Source organism: Chenopodium album, chromosome 8, assembly GCF_948465745.1.
Source record: "Chenopodium album chromosome 8, dcCheAlbu1.1, whole genome shotgun sequence".
Taxonomy (NCBI): Eukaryota; Viridiplantae; Streptophyta; class Magnoliopsida; order Caryophyllales; family Amaranthaceae; genus Chenopodium; species Chenopodium album.
In genome coordinates, this window is record NC_137841.1 from 68398807 (window position 1) to 68420774 (window position 21968).

Consider the following 21968-nt stretch of genomic DNA (forward strand, 5'->3'; position numbering starts at 1 on the left):
ATCATATTAATCAATCATTGTATACATCAATTTTGTAGAGGCAAGTGTGAAATGACTACCTAGTACAGGACCTACCCCTTCCAAATCGTTGTCTTTAAGATAACCAAAAACAGTTAATTTTCATAATTTAAGCACAAATTTGGTGGTAGACTAGTAGTCTTGTCTTGTTCAAGAGATTAATTATTTCATACTTTGAAGGGTCTGTTCAATGTCCCCTTTTCTTTCCTTCTCTTTTCAATCACTTTATCTTTTGCTTTTAGATTTGTTTTCGCTAATAATTTGAATGACTTTAATCCCACTTTTGTAAATTAAGCATTCACATTACTTTTGATTGTCTCATCTCTTTCCTATTACAGAAAAGTGAACAATTTTTTCTACTCGTGTTTAGGGCTGGCAATTCCTAACCCGACCCGAACCCGACCTGAAGTTACTGAGAGAAACCCGAAACCGACCTGACCCGAACCCGAACAACCCGAATTCGATCCGATTTGACCAAAATGTCATATATCGTTATAATATTAAGTTTTAAACTATTTTTGATAATTTTAAGCACAACCCGAAATTGACCTGAAATCTGACCGAACCCGACCCGCTGACCCAAATTGCCACCCCTACTCGTGTGTTCAAGAAGTTGCAAAAGACAATGATACATATGTATGATATACGATATTAAATTTTAATTACAAAGTCCCCTCAAAAAGACTTAATTCGTATTATTCAGGGTAACTTGAATATAATCCGCACAAGAAAACATTTTTTTTATCAAGCATGAAATAATAATATGAATTAAATAATACTCAAGTAAAAAAAAAAACACACAAAAACTAAAGAGATTGACTAAAACTTTCAAATAGTGAAGATCAAAATTTTATTATGCAAATAACAAAGATCATTTCTTTGTAAGTAGCCTTACCAAACATACCCTCATCCTTAGTCAATACCTAAAAAAGAAACACCAAGAAAAACCTTACTCAAAAAGGATTCAGACATTTTAAACCAAATACAAACTAATTATCAAAGATTAATAACTAAACATGATTAGTTAATCTTAATCCATCACTCCATCCTTAACGGGCCCGGGAGCGTGAGGTGGGCTTGGAGGTTTTGGGCTTGGATTGTTCTCTTCAGCATCACAATAGCCCTTAAGAATATCACCCTCCTCAGCAGTGAAGCCCAATGAGCCTAGCATAGCAGGCCAACAATCTTGGACTATGATAATGATTGCATGACAACAATCTGAGCCCAAATATGTTTTTCCATCATAGAAAAACTGGAACACCTCCCCTGAGCAAGACTGGAGCTTGAACAAGGACTCCCAACAGCTCGTCGAATGGCCTGCCAAGCTTAGTCGAGCCACTAACGTGCTCGACTCAGTAGGACTAAGATCAACAAGCATAGGACGTGCTTTAGTCCTTGTTAAAGAGCATATTGTTAGCACTACCACTATTGTGGCGAGGATTCTTAGAGACTGTGCCATGGTATGTGTTTGTACACGCGCGCTCGTGTGTGTGTGTGTGTGTGTGTGTGTGTGTGTGAGAGAGTTAAGATAGAGAGAGGTGTGAAGAATTATGGAGTGCAAGGGGTTGGTATTTATAGGGTGTTTTAAGGTAGCTTAGTCAGTTTAGAATTACAGTTACGTTAACATGGAAGAGGAAGTGAAAGGGTGTTGATTAATTTGCAATGAAGTCATATTTGCATATAAATGTATGTAGTTAACCATTAGTAGATGGAATTATTTTTGTGAAATGAAACGTTTAGTTTGATTAAATGCAACTGAACTCTCTTAAACCAGAGTAATTGCATGTCAATAACTCAATATTGTACTACCTTGGCTAATTTGATTTGATACAAATATGTAATTTGTTTAAACTTTAAAAATCAAGTTTATACTTCCTAGATTATAGCTAAAGATTTTTTTATCAAATACATATACTAGGGAAAAAAAAAAAAAGTACAACAATATAAACACCTGAAGAATTATAAATCTTTAGCTATAATCTACGAAGTATAAATCCTTGTAACTTGACAAAATGAAACACTGGTTTTTGGTAAAATCGTCAGTTAAATTAGTTACATTGAGCCTAAGGACATACAAAGTATAGAGTATTAGCCACAAAACTGTTACAGAAAGTAAAAGAAAAATTAGGATGTCCAGTACTAGTAGAAAGTTAGAAACTACCAAGTACAAACGCCTACAGGTGGACTTCTTTGCATTGTGCTGTATTTGACATTTGCTGCAGATTGACAGAGGTGAGCTTTCAGCGATGAGCTAGTGATGAATTATGTACAGATTACACATCTAATGTCATTCCATGTTTCTATTCTGAGAAGATTATTCTGATATATCTTCCAGCTGATGAGATAATTGAACATCTGGAGCCTCCTCAATCTCCTCGTCAGGCTAAGCAAAGTGTAGTGATATTAAAAGACTGATGTCAAAACAACCAAAATTCAAACACGACGTTGGAGGTGAGTAACTACCTGCCATAGTTTCAACAGACACCAAAACAGATAATTGATAATCATAACCAAGCAGAAAAGCTTGCCTGCCCATGCACCACAAGCCAGGTACCTGTTTAATTTTAAATCAATCAGAAGAAAAAGAAACAATTTTCTTTAACTTTATCTTGCACTCTGCCAAAAGGACTATAAAGATAGCAGACTGAAATGATCCAAAGAAAAGAGAGAGATACATCGACATTAATTGGGCTCAGGATAATGCATTTGCAACATCTGATCATTTCTTTAGTCAAGCATAGAGGACTATGGCAATATTACAGATGCAATCACAACAGACTTTGATCTCCAAATTAAGAAGATGCAGCACTCTTTCATCTAGATTCCCACCATGCAAATGATGATTTTCTGCTCTCTTTTGTTTTAAAATAGACTGAATTAACAGCACAGAATTCAAACATGAAAAAGATACTGAGCAAACCAGTCAGTAATGTCTTTCAATGATTTAGTTTACATGCTACCTTTGAAGCATGCGCATTCATCAAGCATTACCTTGAAAGCCGTTCAAGAAGATTCTGATCAGCACACTTCAGAGCCCGCTCATAGACTCTCTCTGTTCTCTTGGCAACATCATGCCAACTATATAGCCCTTTCATCTAGCAGCAACAGGAAATAATTACATCAGCAGAGAGAAAAGAAGGGACCAGGGGAGGAGCGGGGGAACTAATATAATTGTATAAATTAATGTACTCACTCGAAGGTGCATAACTTGCGGATCAATGTTAGGGAGCATGGTTATCGCCTTTCCAACAGCTTGCACCATAACTCTAGGGTCTGGTTCTGCAAGTACGATCATGTCATCTGGCAAAACCTAATAAGTAAAATGGGGAAATTTGCATGGGTAATGAAACATTAATCGTACATCCATACCAAGTATTTAGACCACACACATATATCTCTTCAAAGTGTTAAAAAAAATATATATAAAAAAAAAAAAGATTTACAGACAAAGGCTGGTTAAAAGGCGGGGATGATAAACAAGAGGGGAGATGCAGACTGATGCATAAAAACTCATAAAACTTGCCTCAGGGACACCTCCTACACGTGTGCTGACTGTTAATAATCCACAACTAGCTGCTTCCAATATAGCTATGCAAAATGCTTCGGTTAAAGAGCTGTCCAGAAATTCAAAACAGAGAAATAAGATGGTGGAAAACAGTAAAACAACCATGGATGTTAGAACATCAATAAGATCAAAACAACTGCAGAAGAGTAAAGAGAACAGGAAGCTTCAAAACTTAAGCATTAGTTCTCATTTGCTTCATTTACATGTATGGGAACTAAAAGATACTAAATCTATTAAGTTCTATGATAAAGGGCTTCAAGATTTTTCACAAGGCTCTAGCCTTCACTATGGGTAAGCCTTAACTTTACCAGCACAAAAAGAGTCAGCACAAACCACATTACTGCAAAAAAATCCAATGAAATAAACAAGGTTCCTTGATTGACTTTTACTCTGGTAAATCAGTAAAAAAGCATTACTTAGAAACAAGGTATTGGCTAAAAAGGGAATTTTCAACCAATCTTGCAAAATTAATCAAATACTTAAAAGTTATTAGGGACAATGGGACATCTAAGTCCAACCACTTCTGAAATTCTCCAATCGAATTAGAAGAATAACTCAAATTTTAAGTGCTTAACTATTTGCTTCCACAATATGTAGATTACCAAATAAAATACTTATTTCAGCCTCAGAAACCCATGAAGAGTAAGCGGATTTTTTCCTCAGCAAACAACTCATCAAGTGTAGCTAAGGTAGACGAGTTTAATCAACTGTAGTCCAAAGCTTGATCTGTAGGAAGAAAGACAACTGCCATCTATCTACTCATGATTTCTCATATTAAACTCAAATGTAAATTTTTAACCCATTTGAACGCCAGTCTCCATTTGTTAAATGAAATCAAGCAACAATTGAAATGTTTGATTAACCCAAATATAAGAAAACCAGCTGTTAGGAAAAATCCTGAAAATAAGAGGCCGTCAAGAAATTTAACACTTCCTCGAATTCTAAGTAGAGTCTAGAGTACAAAAGCAAGTAAATCCTCCGAATAAAGTGGAATTTTTCTCACCCTCTTATTCTAAAGGAGACAAAAGTTACCTGTTTAAGAAAATATGTCCAGAGATTAACACAGATCGAACTTGAGAATGTGGAACGGCACCCAACATTTCAACCCTATCCTGAAGAGAATGCTTTTCTCGCATCTCTTCTAGCCGTACTCTTTTCGGGCCATCACCTCCAACAATGAAACGAACCTGAGATGATCAGTTCATAACAATTGTTAATAGTATAAAACTATAAATCATAGATGTAATCCAAATGAATTATGTAATTAATATCTATGCATGAAAATTATTCCAAACGAAGTGATTGAAATAAGTTCTGACCTAGGAGGACAAACACTAATACTAATTCCAAACATATAAAAAATTTCATATTACTAACATTGGGATGTAGACGACAAACTTCAGGAATGACTTCAACAAGCAAATCTGCACCTTTTCGGTATACCAATCTACTTATCACAACAATGACAATTTGGTCTCTTGAAAGTCGTTCGGGTGCAGGCTTAAACATAGCAGTGTCAACAGCATTTGGTACCACATATACCTTTTCAGCAGGAATACCTGACCTTAGCACTGTATTTTCCTTGCTTGTATGGGAGACACAAATTGCTTTAGTTGCATCTGCCAAGGTAAATTGTAGGACTTTGTTCATGTGTATACTACCGACATCAGCAAATCCATACAAGGAGTGATCAGTAAAAACAACTTTGTATTCCATAGTGCGTGCATGCATTAGAGCTTCATGGCAGAAAGTTGAAAAGGCTTGATGTCCATGGACCAATGAAATCTTCTCTCGGACAAAAATAGTTCTCATAATAGGAAGTGTACCAGAGAACGTGGGCAATACACTCTGCATGAATAAAGGCTTCCATGGAACATAATAAACCTTCAAACCATTCGTCATATATCTCACCCCAGAGCGATTTCCATATGAATGAGTCAAAACTACAACCTACACATTTTCCAAAAACCAATAAAAATGTTTAGTCACACGCTAAAGAAATCCCATCACAATCCTACCAACCAACTAAGCCAACTTGAACCTTCAATAGTTTCCCATCCAAAAGAAATATCAAATCAAGAGTTCCACCATTTTGCATAAAACTTGGGCCAACATGTAAGAAAACATCTACCAATCAGGAGACAAACACAGTAAAAATATGATAATCTCTACTCTATAGTTACTACCGATACTGCCTACTAACAATCCTGTATAAAGTAAGCAAAACGAACACGATATCCAAGAATTTCACTACTTTCATATGACTACTCTACCAGCATAACTGATAAGAAAACCACAAACAATAATGTTTCACTTACCTTGTGACCTAGCTTAAGCAAACACTGAGATAGATAATAAATGTGACTTTCAACTCCCCCAAAATTTGGGTAGAAAAAATCTGACACCATCAATATCCTATGCTTACTTTTTTCCTCCATTGAACAATCTGCAATGCAAGCAAACAAGATATGAAATAATACACAACTTTCTTGAGTATCAGAGAAAGAACCCAACTACAGGAATGTGTAAAGCAGTATAATCGACTTCGAAAACCGAAAAATCCAATATAATGAACACTACAGATGCTATAAAGTTACAGCAAAAACTAAAATTAGCTAAGAACTGATAATAAGAATGTGTAAATTGGTAATATTCGAAAACCCAGAAATCCATAAGAATGAGATTCTATCAAGCTGCAACAGATACAGCAATTAGCTAAAAACTGAGACCACATCTGATTTTCTCTTCCATCAACATTAAAAACCCACATTCAATTAATCACCCAATTCAAACTAAATGCTGAAAATTAAACTTTTAGAAAGAAATTTTAATACTTGCTTCAAAATATGTAAAATTCTGATCAAATTTAGAATAAATTTAAGAGCCCCAATTAGAAAACAACTTGATCAAACTTACCCATTTGATGATGAATCAATGCTGGCGTTTTTTGAGGTGAAGACTGCTAAATTTGAGCTATAGAATTGGAGTATAAACTGGAAATTGCATGAAAACAAACCCCAGATGAAGAAACTGAATATTTGCAAATTACTGGGAAAAATTAATTGTGAAATGCATGATAAAAAATTCATATAAAAAGCATGAAATTAAAAATACAATTAATCACCTTGTTCTTGTTCTCCAATGTTTAGCATCTCAGTATTCGCGCACTCTCATCCGACATTTTCATTCTCTCTCCTCATTCTCACATTTTCTCTCTCTTCAAGTAAGAAAATAATTAAAAATAAGGGCTTGCAAATGACATTAGTACCCCCAACATCTTGTGCAAAAAGACAAGCGTATCCCTAGAGATTTTTTTTTTCTAAAGCTAAAAAAAATAATAAAAAAATCCTCCTCAATTCTCACACGAAAAATTCCTAATGTAAGAGCCTTAAAATGCTTGGCAAGATCCCTTCAAAAAAAAAAAAGGGTAATTCTACACTATACCCCTCAGGTGTTGGCTTTTCCAAGCTGTGCCCCTCACTTTGAAAAGTTCCACGCTGTAACCTGTAGGTCCCACAAGTGATTACGCTGTACCCTTGCCGTTATCTCTCCGTTACAACTTTCCGTTAGTTTTCCCTTTCCAACAAAATAACAATTTTTTTTTTAAATATCCTTAAAATAAAAAAAACTTAAAATTGAAAAAAAAAAAACAGAAAAAAGGAAAATCCCCCACCACCGCCACCTGTCAGGGTTGCCACCACCACGGCGCCTGAAAACCCTTCCCCGTGCCGGCTTAGCCTTTTCGCCGGTCGTCTGCATTATAAAATCCACCATCACAAAGTCGAAACCCCTAAACCACTTGATGATTTGGGGTTTTAAGGTTTTTGGATGGTGGTTCAAAGGGGAAAGAGGTGGAGACGGCCGATGGAGGGGCGAAATGGGTTCGCCGGTACACGGAGGCGGTTTGTCCGGCAACCGATGAGAGGAGGGGGGTTTTCGAGGGGAGGGAGAATGGTTTTAGGGTGGAGGAAGGTGGTTTATGGGAAGGGGAGGAGGGGCTGGGTGGTCGGGCTGGTACCGCCGAATACGTACAAAGCTCTAGTGAAAGGGGAAGGTGGAGACGGCCGGTGGAGGGGAGGAATGGGTTCGCCGGCATAGGGGAAGGGTTTGGCCTGGCCGGTGGTTGGTGAGGGTAACGGGGTTTCCCAGGGGAGGGAGAAGGGTTTTAGCGTGGAGGAAGGTGGTTCAGGGGAAGGGGAGGAGGGGCCGGTGGTCAGGCTGGTACAGCCGGGTACGGAGCTCTGGTCGCCGCGTGGTGGCAGCCCTGGCGGGGTGGCTGTGGGGTTGCTGTCGTTAAGGGGGAGGGGTTTTCTCTTTTTTTTTTTTTTTTTTTTTTAAGTTTTTTAATTTAAGTTTTGAAAATAGAGGGAAAGTACAAAAGTTAGGTGACGGCATTAACTATTTCTGACGTCCGTCATTTATGGTGACACAGCAAGGGTACAGCGTAATCACTTGTGGGACCTACAGGTTACAGCGTGGAACTTTTCAAAGTGAGGGGCACAGCTTGGAAAAGCCAACACCTGAGGGGTATAGTGTAGAATTTCCCAAAAAAAAAAAAAGCTTGGCAAGATTATCGAAACTTGTATTTTCTCCTTTAATACTACTCATAATAAGAAAAAAAGGAAAAAAAAAAAAAAAAAAAAAAAAAAACTAATGCAAAGGGATTGGAAAAAGAAAAAAAAAATCCACTTTAAGTTTTTAGAGTAAACACAAAACATTAAGCCAATATGAAATATTGGTGCCCTAAAAGTGAACATACTCCGTTTGGTTTTTCTTAATACTCGTACATCAATTTAACCGGTATATGATTTTAGAATGGTGAGTTGAATGGAATAAAATACTACGTATTATGTAAGTGCGGTTTGTTGAAAAATTAAAAATTAAATGGTTGAAAAGAAATTGAGAGAAAATAAGTATGGGATGTAAGAAGAGAAAAATAATAATTACAAAAATTAAGTGTGTGATACCATATAATGAGAGGTTATAATAAAATACCGAGCTGGGATGAGAATGTCTAACTAGGTGGTATATAACCTCCCTTTTTTTTTTTTTTGTTCTTGAAGAATTTGAGGGTGTAAGATTAAGTAAGAAAAAGTATGTAAAAGGCGAGTTTGTAAGGAAAAAGTGAAAAAAGTAATACATGGAGTATGGAAAGGTGTAGTTATATGGGGTTAAATGGGTAAGATGGTAAAAGAAATATGTCTCAAATAGAATAAAACAAAGTGAGCATAATATTAGAGAACGACCTACAATAGATAGTGGTAGAAGTCGTAGAACAAAAAAGAACAAGGGATTAAATTAATACAAGCATGCAAATGCTAATCTTTTTTTTTTTTTTTTTTTTTTTTTTTTTTTGACATTGCAAATGCTAATCTTAATACATGCAAGAAGAACAATAAGAATACTTAATGAAACAATTTTAACTAGTGATTAAAATTGGGCAATGTCTTGGATAGTGGACACTTTTTAAAAAATTTAACTACTCATATTGATTATCGCGGGCAATGCCTTAAATTCTTATATTTGAAGTATACAAATACGTATTGACACCATATCATAATAAATGATAATTGCATGATATTTAAGATAAAATTTTCTAAAAAAAACATAGGAAAAATACCTATAATCTCGATTTTGATTATTTTTTTTTTTGGTTAATTTAATATTTATAACAATTCATATCATTAAATTCAAAAATTCCCAAAAGGAACACACACTACTAGTACTAAGGTATGTAAATATCAAACAACGGCAACAAACTATAATTTTGGATTTAGGGTTGAGATCCATGATCAATGGTATGGAGGTTTATTATTTTCCATATACTTGTTCATGTAGAGTAGATTATATTCGTTCTCCAGGACCATCCTTCTTATGAGAACTATTTTCGCCCGGGAGATGATTTCATCAGTCCATGCAATAGACATCATCAACTCTCTGCTATGAAGGCGATGAAGCTCTAATGCATGAACATAATATGGGATACAAAGTATACTCTCTCAAAGTGGCAAATATCTATTTCCCGACAAAAGTGAACAAGTCTTCAACAAAATACACAAAAGTGAACAAATTTTCAACACTGCTATGCACATTCCGTGCTACATGCAGCATAAGATGAGTAGCAAGAGACGTGCTAACCGCATTACAAACTATCACTCAAAGTACATTCGATCACATACATGCACTTTGAACGTTCACACTATACTTATAAGTTCTAACAAAGGAATGAATGACCCCTTATGTAACACTCAATCAGCTGAAAACAAATCTGCATTCATCTTCTGCTGTATTGGTGTATATATAATTGCGCTGCTAAGTCATAGGAGACGACAAACATATCATGTATATACAACTTCTACAACTATATTTAGCACAACATTATTACTGAATACTATGTATGTAATAACATGTGTATCTCAACAACAGATGCGAGGTGCGTGCGTTCCTAAGTCCCTCCAGCTGAGCTCAACAGCTGAAAATAAGTCTCAAGTTTCTTTCTCAACATCACATGTTCTTGCTTTATCATCTGAAAAGTCTTGACACACCTACAAACGCATTGAATCCATTAAATCATTGCAGTTGAGATTAACTCAACTTTACAGGATAAGAATTAGTAAATGTAGTGTGATTGGGATTTTATTGTACCCTTCTGCTATTCCTGCTGCACAATATTTCCTGAACTGTGAGCATTCGAGTACTACTTTCTTAGCTCCAATACTGCAAAATTTGCAAATATGAATTATATTCACTTTTTCGTTTATTGATTTCTCCTAACAAGTACGTCAGTCAACAAGCAGGAAAATACTTAGAAAATAAAATATGGCTCAGCTAAACGCCTAAACATATGGATCTTCAATTCTGCTATGTATATTTCAATACACGCCTACATTTCATATATAAAATAAGTCAATTCTAAGCTGTCATAAGTTCAACTAAACAATTCATACCTTGAGCTACTGCCCTTAAACTGGTGCATGTAGTTGTCCAGCTTCTCAAAATCAAATGGATATTTCGCACTGTATGAATTTATCAATCAATATGCTGTACAAAGACTGAAGCCAGTATTAGATTGTTGGTCAGGTAAGAGTATACTCACAGTGCTTGGTCGATATTTTGGATCAGTCTAACTGAATCAGTGTAATATGAGGTTACAATCTCCTCAACAAAATCAGGGTTGGCATCATCCTGTAATTCCTCTAGTTGAATAAATTGCTCATCAAGATATCCCTGCAACATTGGCATCAAACTTTCAAACTACTAATCAAGAATTCATGACTGGTAGTGGCAAAGTTGCATGCATCTGGCCGCCTCAGACGATATGACCCTACCAAGTCCCAACAATGTGACCAACAAAGGAAGTGAAATTTAAACTGCAGATCAAACCAAAATATTTCTAATAGATTTTGAACAACTTTCGAGTTTGAGGTGTCTCACCCACAAATTATCTACACACTACCCTAGCTTCCTCTTAAAGTAGTCAATCATTCACATTTCAAGTGCATTCATCTTAAATTTCGTTAATAAATTAACTTTCATACACTTGCACAATGAAGAAATTCCTTGAGAAATATAAACTCAAGTTATTACTTAAATACAGCTTTTTCTCCATAGTGTGTATAAACTCTGCCATCTTTCTAATTAATGAGTTTCAATGGTTTAACATTACCCTCAAGTTCAGATATTACACTATAATTTCCAATTTTTCAAAAAATCAGAATGCAGAAACAGCGATGACTCCATAGTGATCCAAGCAATGATGTCCAGCCCTTCAAGTAGGGGATCTCTTGATCCATCATTTCTTTTAAAAGACAGATGTTTGTGAAAATAACCAATAGCTATAAGTATCAGATGCATATAAGAATAGAATTATAGAAACACTAAACCTGCTCAAATAGAGACCGCCTAAATTGCACAATTTGCTCTTGCAAAGGCCGAGTATCCATTCTAGATTTATATAGTTGAACACAGGTCTCAACGGACATGCCTTATAAGCTAATTGATACTAGGCACGGATTGTCTAAACAAATCAAAGAGCTACGAGTATTTATAATAGTTATGATTCTTCAGCATGCAGTCAGAGATGCAAGATTTTGCTTTCTGGCTGAGAATATGAATAGACAGCAGTCAATATCCTTATCCTAATGAACAACCAAGCAGATTCTTTTGTACCCACGTTACAATAGCCTTGAAATTGGAATCTTCTTTTGCACTTCTATCATTTCCTTACACCTATAGATGGATAAGTACATTCAAGTAGAGGAGAAATAAAAAAAGAGGAATTAAAAGCAAGATTTGAAAGACTTGGGTGAATGTTAGGACAATTCTTTCACATTAAAAGAAGAGGGGAACTTATCAAACGTGGATACAGGGCTGCCTTATTCTCTCATGAGATATTTTTCAGTAAAAATCATCTTAGGAAGGGTTTAGACACCATCATTATGCTATAAAATCTATTGGACACAATTAGGCATTTCCTTTTCTATGTCACAACTGAGAAACGTGATGTAAGCAGAGTTAAGACTTCAAGTGATTTCCGTCCAACAGCCTTATAGGCGGTTAGAGCTAGACTAGAGAAGCACAACATAAAGCAAATGACAGCTCCAAAACTGAAAAAATTAAAGTGATCATACAAATTAGAAGAACAAAAATGAGAAAACCAGTTAGTGTTTAATCATAGAAGGGCTGTCTCAAGTTTGATCCTATGTGTCTAACCTATGTGGCTATGTATAGAAGTCCATTATACTTAGACTCTAAAACAGCCTTACTTTAACATTCTCATTAAACATGACAAATCTCTGTCGTTTCATTGATGGGGTTTCATAAACTTGAGACTGAATACACATGTACAGAAAAAAAATCATTATGCACACCATATTAAACCCAGGAGAATCCAAGCAGACAATGAATGTTAATACAAAGATAAACGAAAAAGTGGAAAGAACCAATAAAAAAAAGTGCAACATTATACTAAGTTTATAACTTTATAAAGGGATAGTGAACAAGAACAGCCAATTTTAACAATCCAAAGGGGAAATGGGGAATGGATGATAGTCATTGTAAAGCAAAGTAATATTAAAAAGTAAAATCATTATAATGTTCTGAGGATGCTTCTGTATTCTGCTTTGTATTTTACGCAATGCTTATTTACATTAATTCTAAAAAATTCTAAGATTGAAGTATATGGTTACAAATTAGAAGTTCTTATCTTATTCCACTAGGAACCAGGAAAAGAAAATGCACCCAACTCCGACTGAAATGTTACTATCAAAGAATAAGATCCAATACAAACAGTGGCTTGCCATTTTGATGTTGGTAATGGTAAGTAGTATCACAGCTTTTGATCATATCTAAAGGCCATCCCCTCTGTTCAGCAGGACCTAAAAGGCTAAAATACCTCCACATGGATTCCAAATGTTCTAAGATAAGTTTCATTAAGCTCATTTATAAAGTGCCCACAAATAGAAATCATGGAAAAATAACCAAAGTGCTAAGGCTGGTCTTTCTAACTCATGACATGATTGTAGTTGTTCATTTAACTACATGTATTCAACATAATCCAAGCTCACAACATGAATGTACAGTTCAGACATATAATTATACTTCAATACCATCATCTCCAATAGAATGTCTAACTAGTTATTGGCCCAAACGATGTCCCGGGTTCTTATAATATAACATTACAATCGTCAATAACTATTTGATTTAAATGGATTGGAAATATAGTAATTGGATACTATAACAACAACAGCAGCAAATTCAACCAATCGCATGAACCAAGCTCTAAAGAAATTTCTGCTCATATATGTTTAATTAAAAAATAAACTATAAAAAATAACATGAATTACATGCGAGTAACATAAAAATAAAGTATTAGTGTATATAAGTTAATTATCGCTAATTAATAAAGTGTTTATTATTTGGGTGATTGAAGAGACACGGTAATAATATACAGAGTAGCTTAGAAGGTATTTTATTTATGTACTTGTTTTAAATGAAAGGTTTTACAAACATACATTGTCAACACTCATGTGGCGCCTAGTCATGATGAGGAAGGGATGACACATGGCAATACCATGTTATCCCTTTGAGTTTTAATAAAAAAAATAGATTTCCTGATATTTGATGAAATTGGACTGCCAAGAGAAAGGGAAAAAAACCCTAATGTTATGAATCTTTTAGTAGCATAGGTTTTTGTTTTTGTTTTTGTTTTTTTTATTACTTTTTTTTACAAAAGAATTCCACTACATTAAGAAAATGATGAAATGACATAATGAGTCTCTTCTCTAAGTAAACAATATTTGCCCTATTTGGCAACAAGAATTTAGCTCTTAGCTATTTGTATGAGTTTTTTTTTTTTACTAATTGCTTACTTGCTTGTACTAGTTGTTTGTGTAAAAGTTTTGGTAAATAGCTGTTAGATGATAGATTTTTAGTGTGTAAATTTTATTTTATTTTTTGACAAAATTGTGTAAAATTACCAATAACGATAATATGCATGATTTATTATTAGCTTGAATTCTCGAGCAAACTTAGTAAATGCAGTAAAATAAATCAAATTTATGAAAGAAGAGTCATTTCCCCTCAACTACCACAAACCTCTCTCATAAAAAATCATTAGCTTAATCAAAATTAGCTTTTTGGACCCAAAACTCTCTTAACCAAACACTCATATTAGAGACTTGAGTTAGTCAAACCTTACTTTAGCCTCAAACCTCTCTTTTTGCCCCAAACCTCTCCGAACAAAACAACCCTGATATTAAGCATTCTATGCCTTAAATTTATTCCTAAAGCACATATCAAACATGATGATCATTGATCATAGCATTAAGGTAAAAGTGCATTTTAAAATCATAGAAACAGTGATTAAAAAAACCATAGCATCATCCAACAAACCCAGGTAACACCATATTTATCTCTTTAATTCCCCAAATATTATATAAGTAAATACTTTATTCAAAACTAGTTTTGTGCCCGTGCGATGCCCGGGTTGTTTATTGAATTTTAAGATAAATTTTTAATCTATATGTCAAATTTTAAAACATATCATTGATACAAAATTAGTTAGGAATTGATGTGTTTTTGTGATGATTTAAACTATATAGTAGGTATGTAATGACTAATAATAATAACATTGGTGAAAAATATTTCTTGACCCGTAGCCTGAAATAATGACCGTCCGAAATGACTCGTGACCCGACCCGATTGACAGGTTTACACACAGTAATAAATTATATTAGATTGTAAAGTATATTGTTATAATTGATTAGAATATATTATAAATAATGAATGTGGTGCATTTTGAACTAATTCCTTCGCTCCAAAAAAATACTATGATACAAAAAATAAATTTATATGATAATTTATGAGTGTTATAATTTTTTTTAATAAAATTATAATTTAATTTGTACATATGAAATATTGGTAATTTATCGAAAATAAAACTCTAAATTAACAATTTTATCCTAAAATTCTATCCAAATTTAGTTGAAAATAGAATTTTAAATTAACTTTTTTATCCTACAAATTAAATTCAATATAACTCTATCCTACGTGGCGCGACACTTGGCGAAAAGTTGGAATGCCAAGTGTCGCTATCTCGTCGCCTGGCTAAAAGTTTAGCTTTATATATTAGTTATATGATTATTCTTCCTTCCCTTTTTCCCTTCTAATGCCTCCTTAGCCAGAAAGCGACGTAGAAATAATAAAAAAAAGGACATCCAGTTTATACTGCCATATTCCTCCCTGCTTTTGTTGAGAAGTTTCTCAAGCAACTTCCTCATTAATCATTGCACTAAAGATTAATCTCCATTAGAAATTACATGAGAGATTTTCTCCCATTCTAAAATAAAGGAGACTAAGAAAACTGAAAAAAAATCATGATCTTTTTGGTGGGATTATGCAAATTATATAAGCCTTATATATCCCGAAATAGATTGGAAAAAGATTAGTCATTGCTGCAATCAAACTTTTGCTAGAATCAAACTTTCAGAATTTTTTTATAACTTTCACCTAGCACAGAGTTCACAACATTATTCATACTCATCAATCATAATTGATAGATATACACAAAAAGTAGACATCATAATAGACATCCACATCATTTTCAAATGGCTCATCACCACACAAGTGTTATTCATTAGAAAAAAAAATTGTTAACTTGTCATCAAAATACGTATGGTACTAAAACATAGATTGAAAAGGAACCAAAATATCAGAGACAATTTTTTTACAAAGCTAATGAAAACCTAAATAAATCTTCAGCAATGATTAGAACATACCTTAAAGGAGCATGTTGGTCCATCATAAATCATTCTCTGGTAAGCTCACTGAGTATCTCAACCAAAGACTCGTGTCGAGCCAAGAAGTCTCCATCTCACTTCATTTTTTATAAAAGGAAACTATTGTTCCTTCATTGCTGTGATATCTGCAAATGGGTGTGGACCAGATCAATAAACAAAAGCAATTGGTTGGCGACCTGAATCTACTAATCATTTATTCTTAACTTTCTTTTTCCACCCTTTCCAATTTCTGAGACATGCCACACAAGATATTCTAGCTTTCTTTCATAGTCTCTGGACTTTGATGTTGATAAGAATTCTATCTCAAGACATGATAAAATCGTACAATGAGGTCCATCCCTAAAAATGCCGTGGAGAAGATGTTGCAATACAGCCAACTTGACAGTTTTCATGAAAAAGGAATGCATTCTACTTGACATAAAAAAAGATTACTCGACTTATGACTGAATTCAGATTCAGAAAGAGGAAATACTCTATTTTGTAAGCACAATGATTTGAGATAAGCACACAGATGAAATTTGTATGTTTTAGACTAGCATCATTACAATGCATTCTACTTGAGATAAAAAGATTACTCAACTTATGACTAAACGCTGATTAAGAAAGAGGAAATACTCTATTTTGTAAGCACAATGATGAAATTTGTGTGTTTTAGAATAGCATCATTACAGTTTTCGACGTCCAATTTGTTTCATAAAATTCTTACTAGAAATTTTATGTAACAGCATCCATCGTTCAATAATATTATTCATGCAGAGAATTTGCCAAAAAAGCAAAAAAGCCACTGTGAAAGAGCCAATTACGATGAAGCACTATATAACTATATAGCTAAACCCGAGCTAACTATCTTTGCAACTGTAAAAACTAAAAAGTAGCTGTTGCTTTAACATCTCTAATTCCCTAGATTCTTCTTTATAACCAAAATTTTTAAATTACAAGTCTTTTTTCCATAGGATTTATAATGATTCATTTTGAGAAGTTTGTTACCGAGCTAAAGAGGCATAGCAATTACAGTTAATGATATTTAAATACTGTGAAAATACTAAAGAGGCTAAACCAATGATTAAGCATACATGACTAGGTAAAGAGCATAAACAATCTAAATCTAAGTCCAGAATGATTTGTGCCTGACATAATGCATTAACTTTAGTTCAAAAAGGGGGGGAATATAGAAAATGGAAACCCAAATAGCAACCCAGAGAAGGAATGAGAAAGAAAAAGAGACATAGCAAGAAATGGCTAGTACTGAACATAATTCCTTGAACAAAGGAGCGCACACGTGTCTAAAAGGGAGAGGTTAATATAAGCATTTGCTATGCCTTGTTGATAACTTCCCCACCTCATGAATATGCTCATGTAGCTACAATACAAAATCTTGTGGGCGACGAGGAATCGATCAAAGGCTAGATATAAAGTTGCTTTTTACTCCAACTTGCAAATGTCTCTCACAGCATCAAGCTAGTGACTCAGTAGTCATCATATCTATATCAGACACAAAACTTAGTCTGATTGCTTCATCACACAACATGGAGATAAAGCAATAGCCAAAACAAATACCTGATTCACAGGACAGTATGGCATTTAGCTAGCTAATTGTAGGTGACATTAACAATTAGCAGTTTGATAAAAAAAAAAATAATAATAATAATTTAATTTGCAAATGACAGTACTTAATTTGCTCTCAACATGATAGAATGTAGTCATGATACGTATTAACAACTGTATGCAAAAGATGCTTTAAGTAGACCAAAACTCTAATTAAGAACATTATTTACTAAGCAAGAATAGAGCATCATAACTGAGTCAAATCTCAAACTGATTAAAGTTCACCAAGATAGTAAATGCTAGGCAAAATTAGTAAACAAGGACTATATATATGTGTGACAACATGATATGCAATCAAAAAAACATATTCCGATGCCATATTTTCCTACCAGCAGATTCCAATAATTAACAAAATAAGTGAAAAGAACAATCACTGCAGAACAATCTAGAAATATCTTTCAGTAGCCATTGAAAGACCTCCACAACTATAGCACAGAATATAGAATCTAAAAGATATAATGCATACCACAGTATGCTTAATTGCACCAAAACGACAACTAAAGGTAAATTAATTACAGTCTGTCAAACGGAAAAGGAAAGAAAACTTTGTTTTGCAAAGACTAGTCTTAACATTAAAACCATGATACTGAATGAAAAGTTAACTTCTGGTATCATTACAAGAAAGTTTTTGAATTATACCCCTCATCAACCTTTGTGCCCCAAAATTCTTCTTTCGTAGGCACTTTTAAAGGATGATAAATTGCATGTTAACCAATCAATTAAATACATAATAAAATTACAAATTTATGTACGTAAACGTAACTCCATATGTCTTTGTCTACTCTTATCTAATATGTGACCACTATGGACCAGGAAACCTATGCGAATGAGGAGTTAATGGAGATGAACTTATGTAGACTTAAGGGGATTATATACATTAACTTAATAAATACTATGTATTACTTTCTCGACTTGTTAGCTTCTTCTGAGTACACAGAAGAGTAGATAACTCGGTAAGCTAGTACCATAGAATGGAATTAAAAAAACATAGCCAAGCAAACTTCAACTCTCATCCTCATATTGATTTCAAGACTGAACAGAATTTCCACCTAACCTATATGTTACACAGTCTGCTAATTCTTCCCCCGACCCACCCTGGAACTACGATTCCAAAAGTAGTATTTGGTACAGTGAGCAGTTTTGGACTATTTTGGTAACACAAAATAATATTATCTAACCTCTCCAGGAAAAAATTCTAAATGGCAAAACGATAGATATCTGAGATCTAAGACTATAACATTTTTACCCTCACTTAATAAAGCATCAAAATGAAACAGTTAACCCAATTCAACCAGATAGCATTGTGTTGTCCTGATTTCTTTACCCTCCTTTTCTCTTTTCTCTATCCTTAAATTGTCCAGCAGACACCATATAAACCTCAGTTCACTAAAGAACTACCCTTGGTAAAAGGAACAAAATCCAGATTGAAAGTGGTATGATTGAGCAAGAAATGTAACAGCCAAATTTCCATGCAAGAACCTCCTTCGATCACAAACAGTCATCCAAAGTCTATAAATTCCATGAAATAAAAATTTACTAAAATCTGAGCTAAAGTCCGCTCCTCCCACCAAGAAGTAACCCAAGTACTTGCTAGAGGCATAACAAAAGAAGGATAAAGTAAAATACATGCTTAATACAAGATTTCTGACACCAAGTTCATGCTGTTTATCCCCTTACATGTTCTTCACTTTATTACAAACTTGCCAAACATATAATTTAAGGAATGAAAACAGTGTAGCAGCTCTCAGGTAACTGCAACCATTGGTGTCTGCTCATCTAAACTGGTAATAAGTCAGCAGCAGAAGTGTTCTGCACTTGATAAAGGATTACTCCTAATTTAAGGGTAACTACTAAAGAATATCCTGGCAACTTCGCTTTTTCAAATAAAAAGGGGAAAAAAAAAATCTAAAAAACATGCATTCTCCCAATTGCTTGTAACAGCTGGTTCTCAATTGTTCTAGCCAAAATTGTTGTATTTAACTGAAAAGTCGATTTCTACTAACGAGTTCAAGCCTCAAACTCTATATACATTCATGATCCTTAAACAATGGTGAGTAATTAAAGTTGCAAGCTTGCAATACATTGATCGATATATCTCCCGAAATAAAAGTAGTGTCCTATCAACCAATTATCATCTAATATGAGTCCTTATGTTTTGTTATATCCACTATTAATCCCAAAGTCTATAAGTAAAGATTTATTTATCATATTATCATTTACACAGCATCGTCCTATTCACAGTACGAAAAACATATAGGAGCTAGAACAAATTTTTACATGTACTATATTAGACTTTTCCTTCCAATTATTCCCTTCTTCATTAATCACTTGGTCATCCAAGAAACATTCATTCACCTCTCCCTTTACTTCCCTACATTACTTCATTCTACTCTATACATAGACACATACTATAAAGGACAATTTGATTAATTAGAAGCCGAATGATTTTGATCGTACATCTTTCCTACAATGTGCAGTACCATGGTCCCCTAAGATCCTCTTTATATACCGTAATACTACTCCCTTCGTCGCACTAAGGGTGCCCCATTATTCTTTATTGTTGTTTCATTGAGTTTGCCCCATCTAATCTTGGTATGTTTACTCCACAATCCACATTTTATATCCATACACAACTAGGAAATGAACAGCACAAGAACCCTTCACACCAAACTTCAACCAAGCCTTGAAAATAAAACTCTCCCATGCAGGCTATGTTACCTACACCCTTTCATTTTACCTCAAATACCCATGTCAAATGTCACCCTCTGACACTCGGACATGGGAGTGACACTTGAACACTCCACTTTTAGTTCAAAATCATGAAATTATCAATTATTTCACAAAATAATCGAATAGTCGAGTCGGACACTTGGACACGTACCCGTGTCTATGTAACTAGCCTGTAGGATAATCCTAGTGGACGGAGTGAGTAAAAAAAAAAAACAATAGATAACTCTACATTGTAAATCCTTCACCATAACTTCAAATCCCACATAGATTTATTAGGATAGAAGGAGATAAATTCTTGGTTCATGCAGCCGACCTTATCTTTAGATTAATGCTTTGATTATTGTTAATTTTTTAAGGTTGAATCCACGTCTTGTACAACCCCTTTAAACATATAAACCTAAATCAAAGTCCGTGACTCACGACATTGGGTGTCAAATAGTATTTTAGGAGTACTAATTAAGTTAGCCGACATCCAAAAATATACCAGTATAATGTGTCACAAATTTGTAACAAAATTACAAAATCAAATTAAGAAAATTCACAGCAAAATATATGTTCACTATAAAGCGCATCAATTAAAAAACCAATATTGCACCCATCATCAACAAAATTAATCAGAAAATGAAAACCAGTAATTCAAGAAGTTTTCTGCATCATTTTATAACAATCTATTAATAAAATTATTAAGTGAGTTTGAAAAAATAAATGAAAATACCTTATGGGGTTGTTGATTTCTGAACAATTTGATGAAGAAAGAGCAAAACTTGACCAGAATCTCTGGGTAATTGGTGGTGTGATGGGGTTTTATAGAGTGCCCTTGTTCTAAATACTATGGTATCTTCATCATTCGATCGTACCAATTTTTGGGTGTAACCAATTACACTTCCATTATATGAGGATCGTACAAATTTGATAACAATGCACGAATTTCAGAGGTGGCAAATGTCCATGACTCATGATGACGGAAAGTACATGGAAGTATAAGCCATCAGCATACCACCTGTCCCACTTACTCGGAGAGTGTTGATTTAGACCCGATAAAATTGACTTAATTTACACTAGATGTAAAATGGTTTCACATAAAGTTGCAAAGACAAGCGTTATGACTTGTCCCAATTACTCGTATAGGGAGGGTATTGAGTTAGAACCGATAAAATTGACTTGATTTACACCATAGTAAAATGATTTTGTCGGATGATAAAGTTGGATATACAAGCATGATGACTTCTCCCAGTTACTCGTATTAGTCATATAGGGAGGGTATTGAGTTAGACTCGATAAAATTGACTTAATTTACATGAAAAGTTAAATGCTATTGTCTTGTTTATAGGTTTTGAATAATAAGCAGAGGACATATAGACTTAAATTTGGGTAAAAGGTCATAAACTCACCTTATTTTCCATTTTCACTTATCTAACAAAATCTCAATTCATTTTAGTTGTTAATTAAATTTGTATTATCATTATTATAATTTACATATATTGTATGTTATCTGAATTTATTTCACTCAAAATAAGAAGTGAGCCAAACATGACCTAAAGTCCTAAACTTTTTTTATTTTTAATTTTCTTACAAAGCCACCATAAGGTCCACAACTACTCTATATGTCCTCATCAAATTTTCTAATGCTCTAATGGATAGTCTTGAAACATTAGTAAACCCTCAAAAGCACAAGAGAATACTTTGTAGAATTTAAATAAAGTCGGGAAAACATATAAGTTTTTAGATAAATAAATAAATTCGTTTTGAGC

General features: G+C 34.1%; 2 protein-coding genes across 3 annotated transcripts; both read right to left on the reverse strand.

The window, feature by feature from the left end:
• Positions 1-2015: 2015 nt before the first annotated feature.
• On the reverse strand, positions 2016-6886 carry LOC145556395 (phosphatidylinositol N-acetylglucosaminyltransferase subunit A-like). The gene is made up of 10 exons (XM_081618042.1): positions 6708-6886; positions 6500-6576; positions 5902-6029; positions 4961-5533; positions 4616-4770; positions 3542-3632; positions 3212-3328; positions 3010-3113; positions 2482-2572; positions 2016-2401 (listed from the first exon to the last, which is right to left on the reverse strand). Exons 2-10 carry the CDS (start codon positions 6501-6503, stop codon positions 2333-2335), a joined length of 1332 nt encoding a protein of 443 aa, XP_081474168.1. The 5' UTR covers positions 6504-6576; positions 6708-6886; the 3' UTR covers positions 2016-2332.
• Positions 6887-9575: 2689 nt separating this feature from the next.
• LOC145556396 (histidine-containing phosphotransfer protein 4-like) lies at positions 9576-21016 on the reverse strand. Of its 2 annotated transcripts, XM_081618044.1 has the most exons (6): positions 20933-21016; positions 15862-16007; positions 10680-10810; positions 10531-10599; positions 10229-10300; positions 9576-10128 (listed from the first exon to the last, which is right to left on the reverse strand). In XM_081618044.1, exons 2-6 carry the CDS (start codon positions 15892-15894, stop codon positions 10029-10031), a joined length of 405 nt encoding a protein of 134 aa, XP_081474170.1. In that variant the 5' UTR covers positions 15895-16007; positions 20933-21016; the 3' UTR covers positions 9576-10028. The 2 variants fall into 2 exon arrangements, with proteins under 2 accessions (XP_081474170.1, XP_081474169.1); XM_081618043.1 differs by lacking the exons at positions 15862-16007; positions 20933-21016 and adding an exon at positions 11467-11593.
• Between the last annotated feature and the right edge of the window lie 952 nt (positions 21017-21968).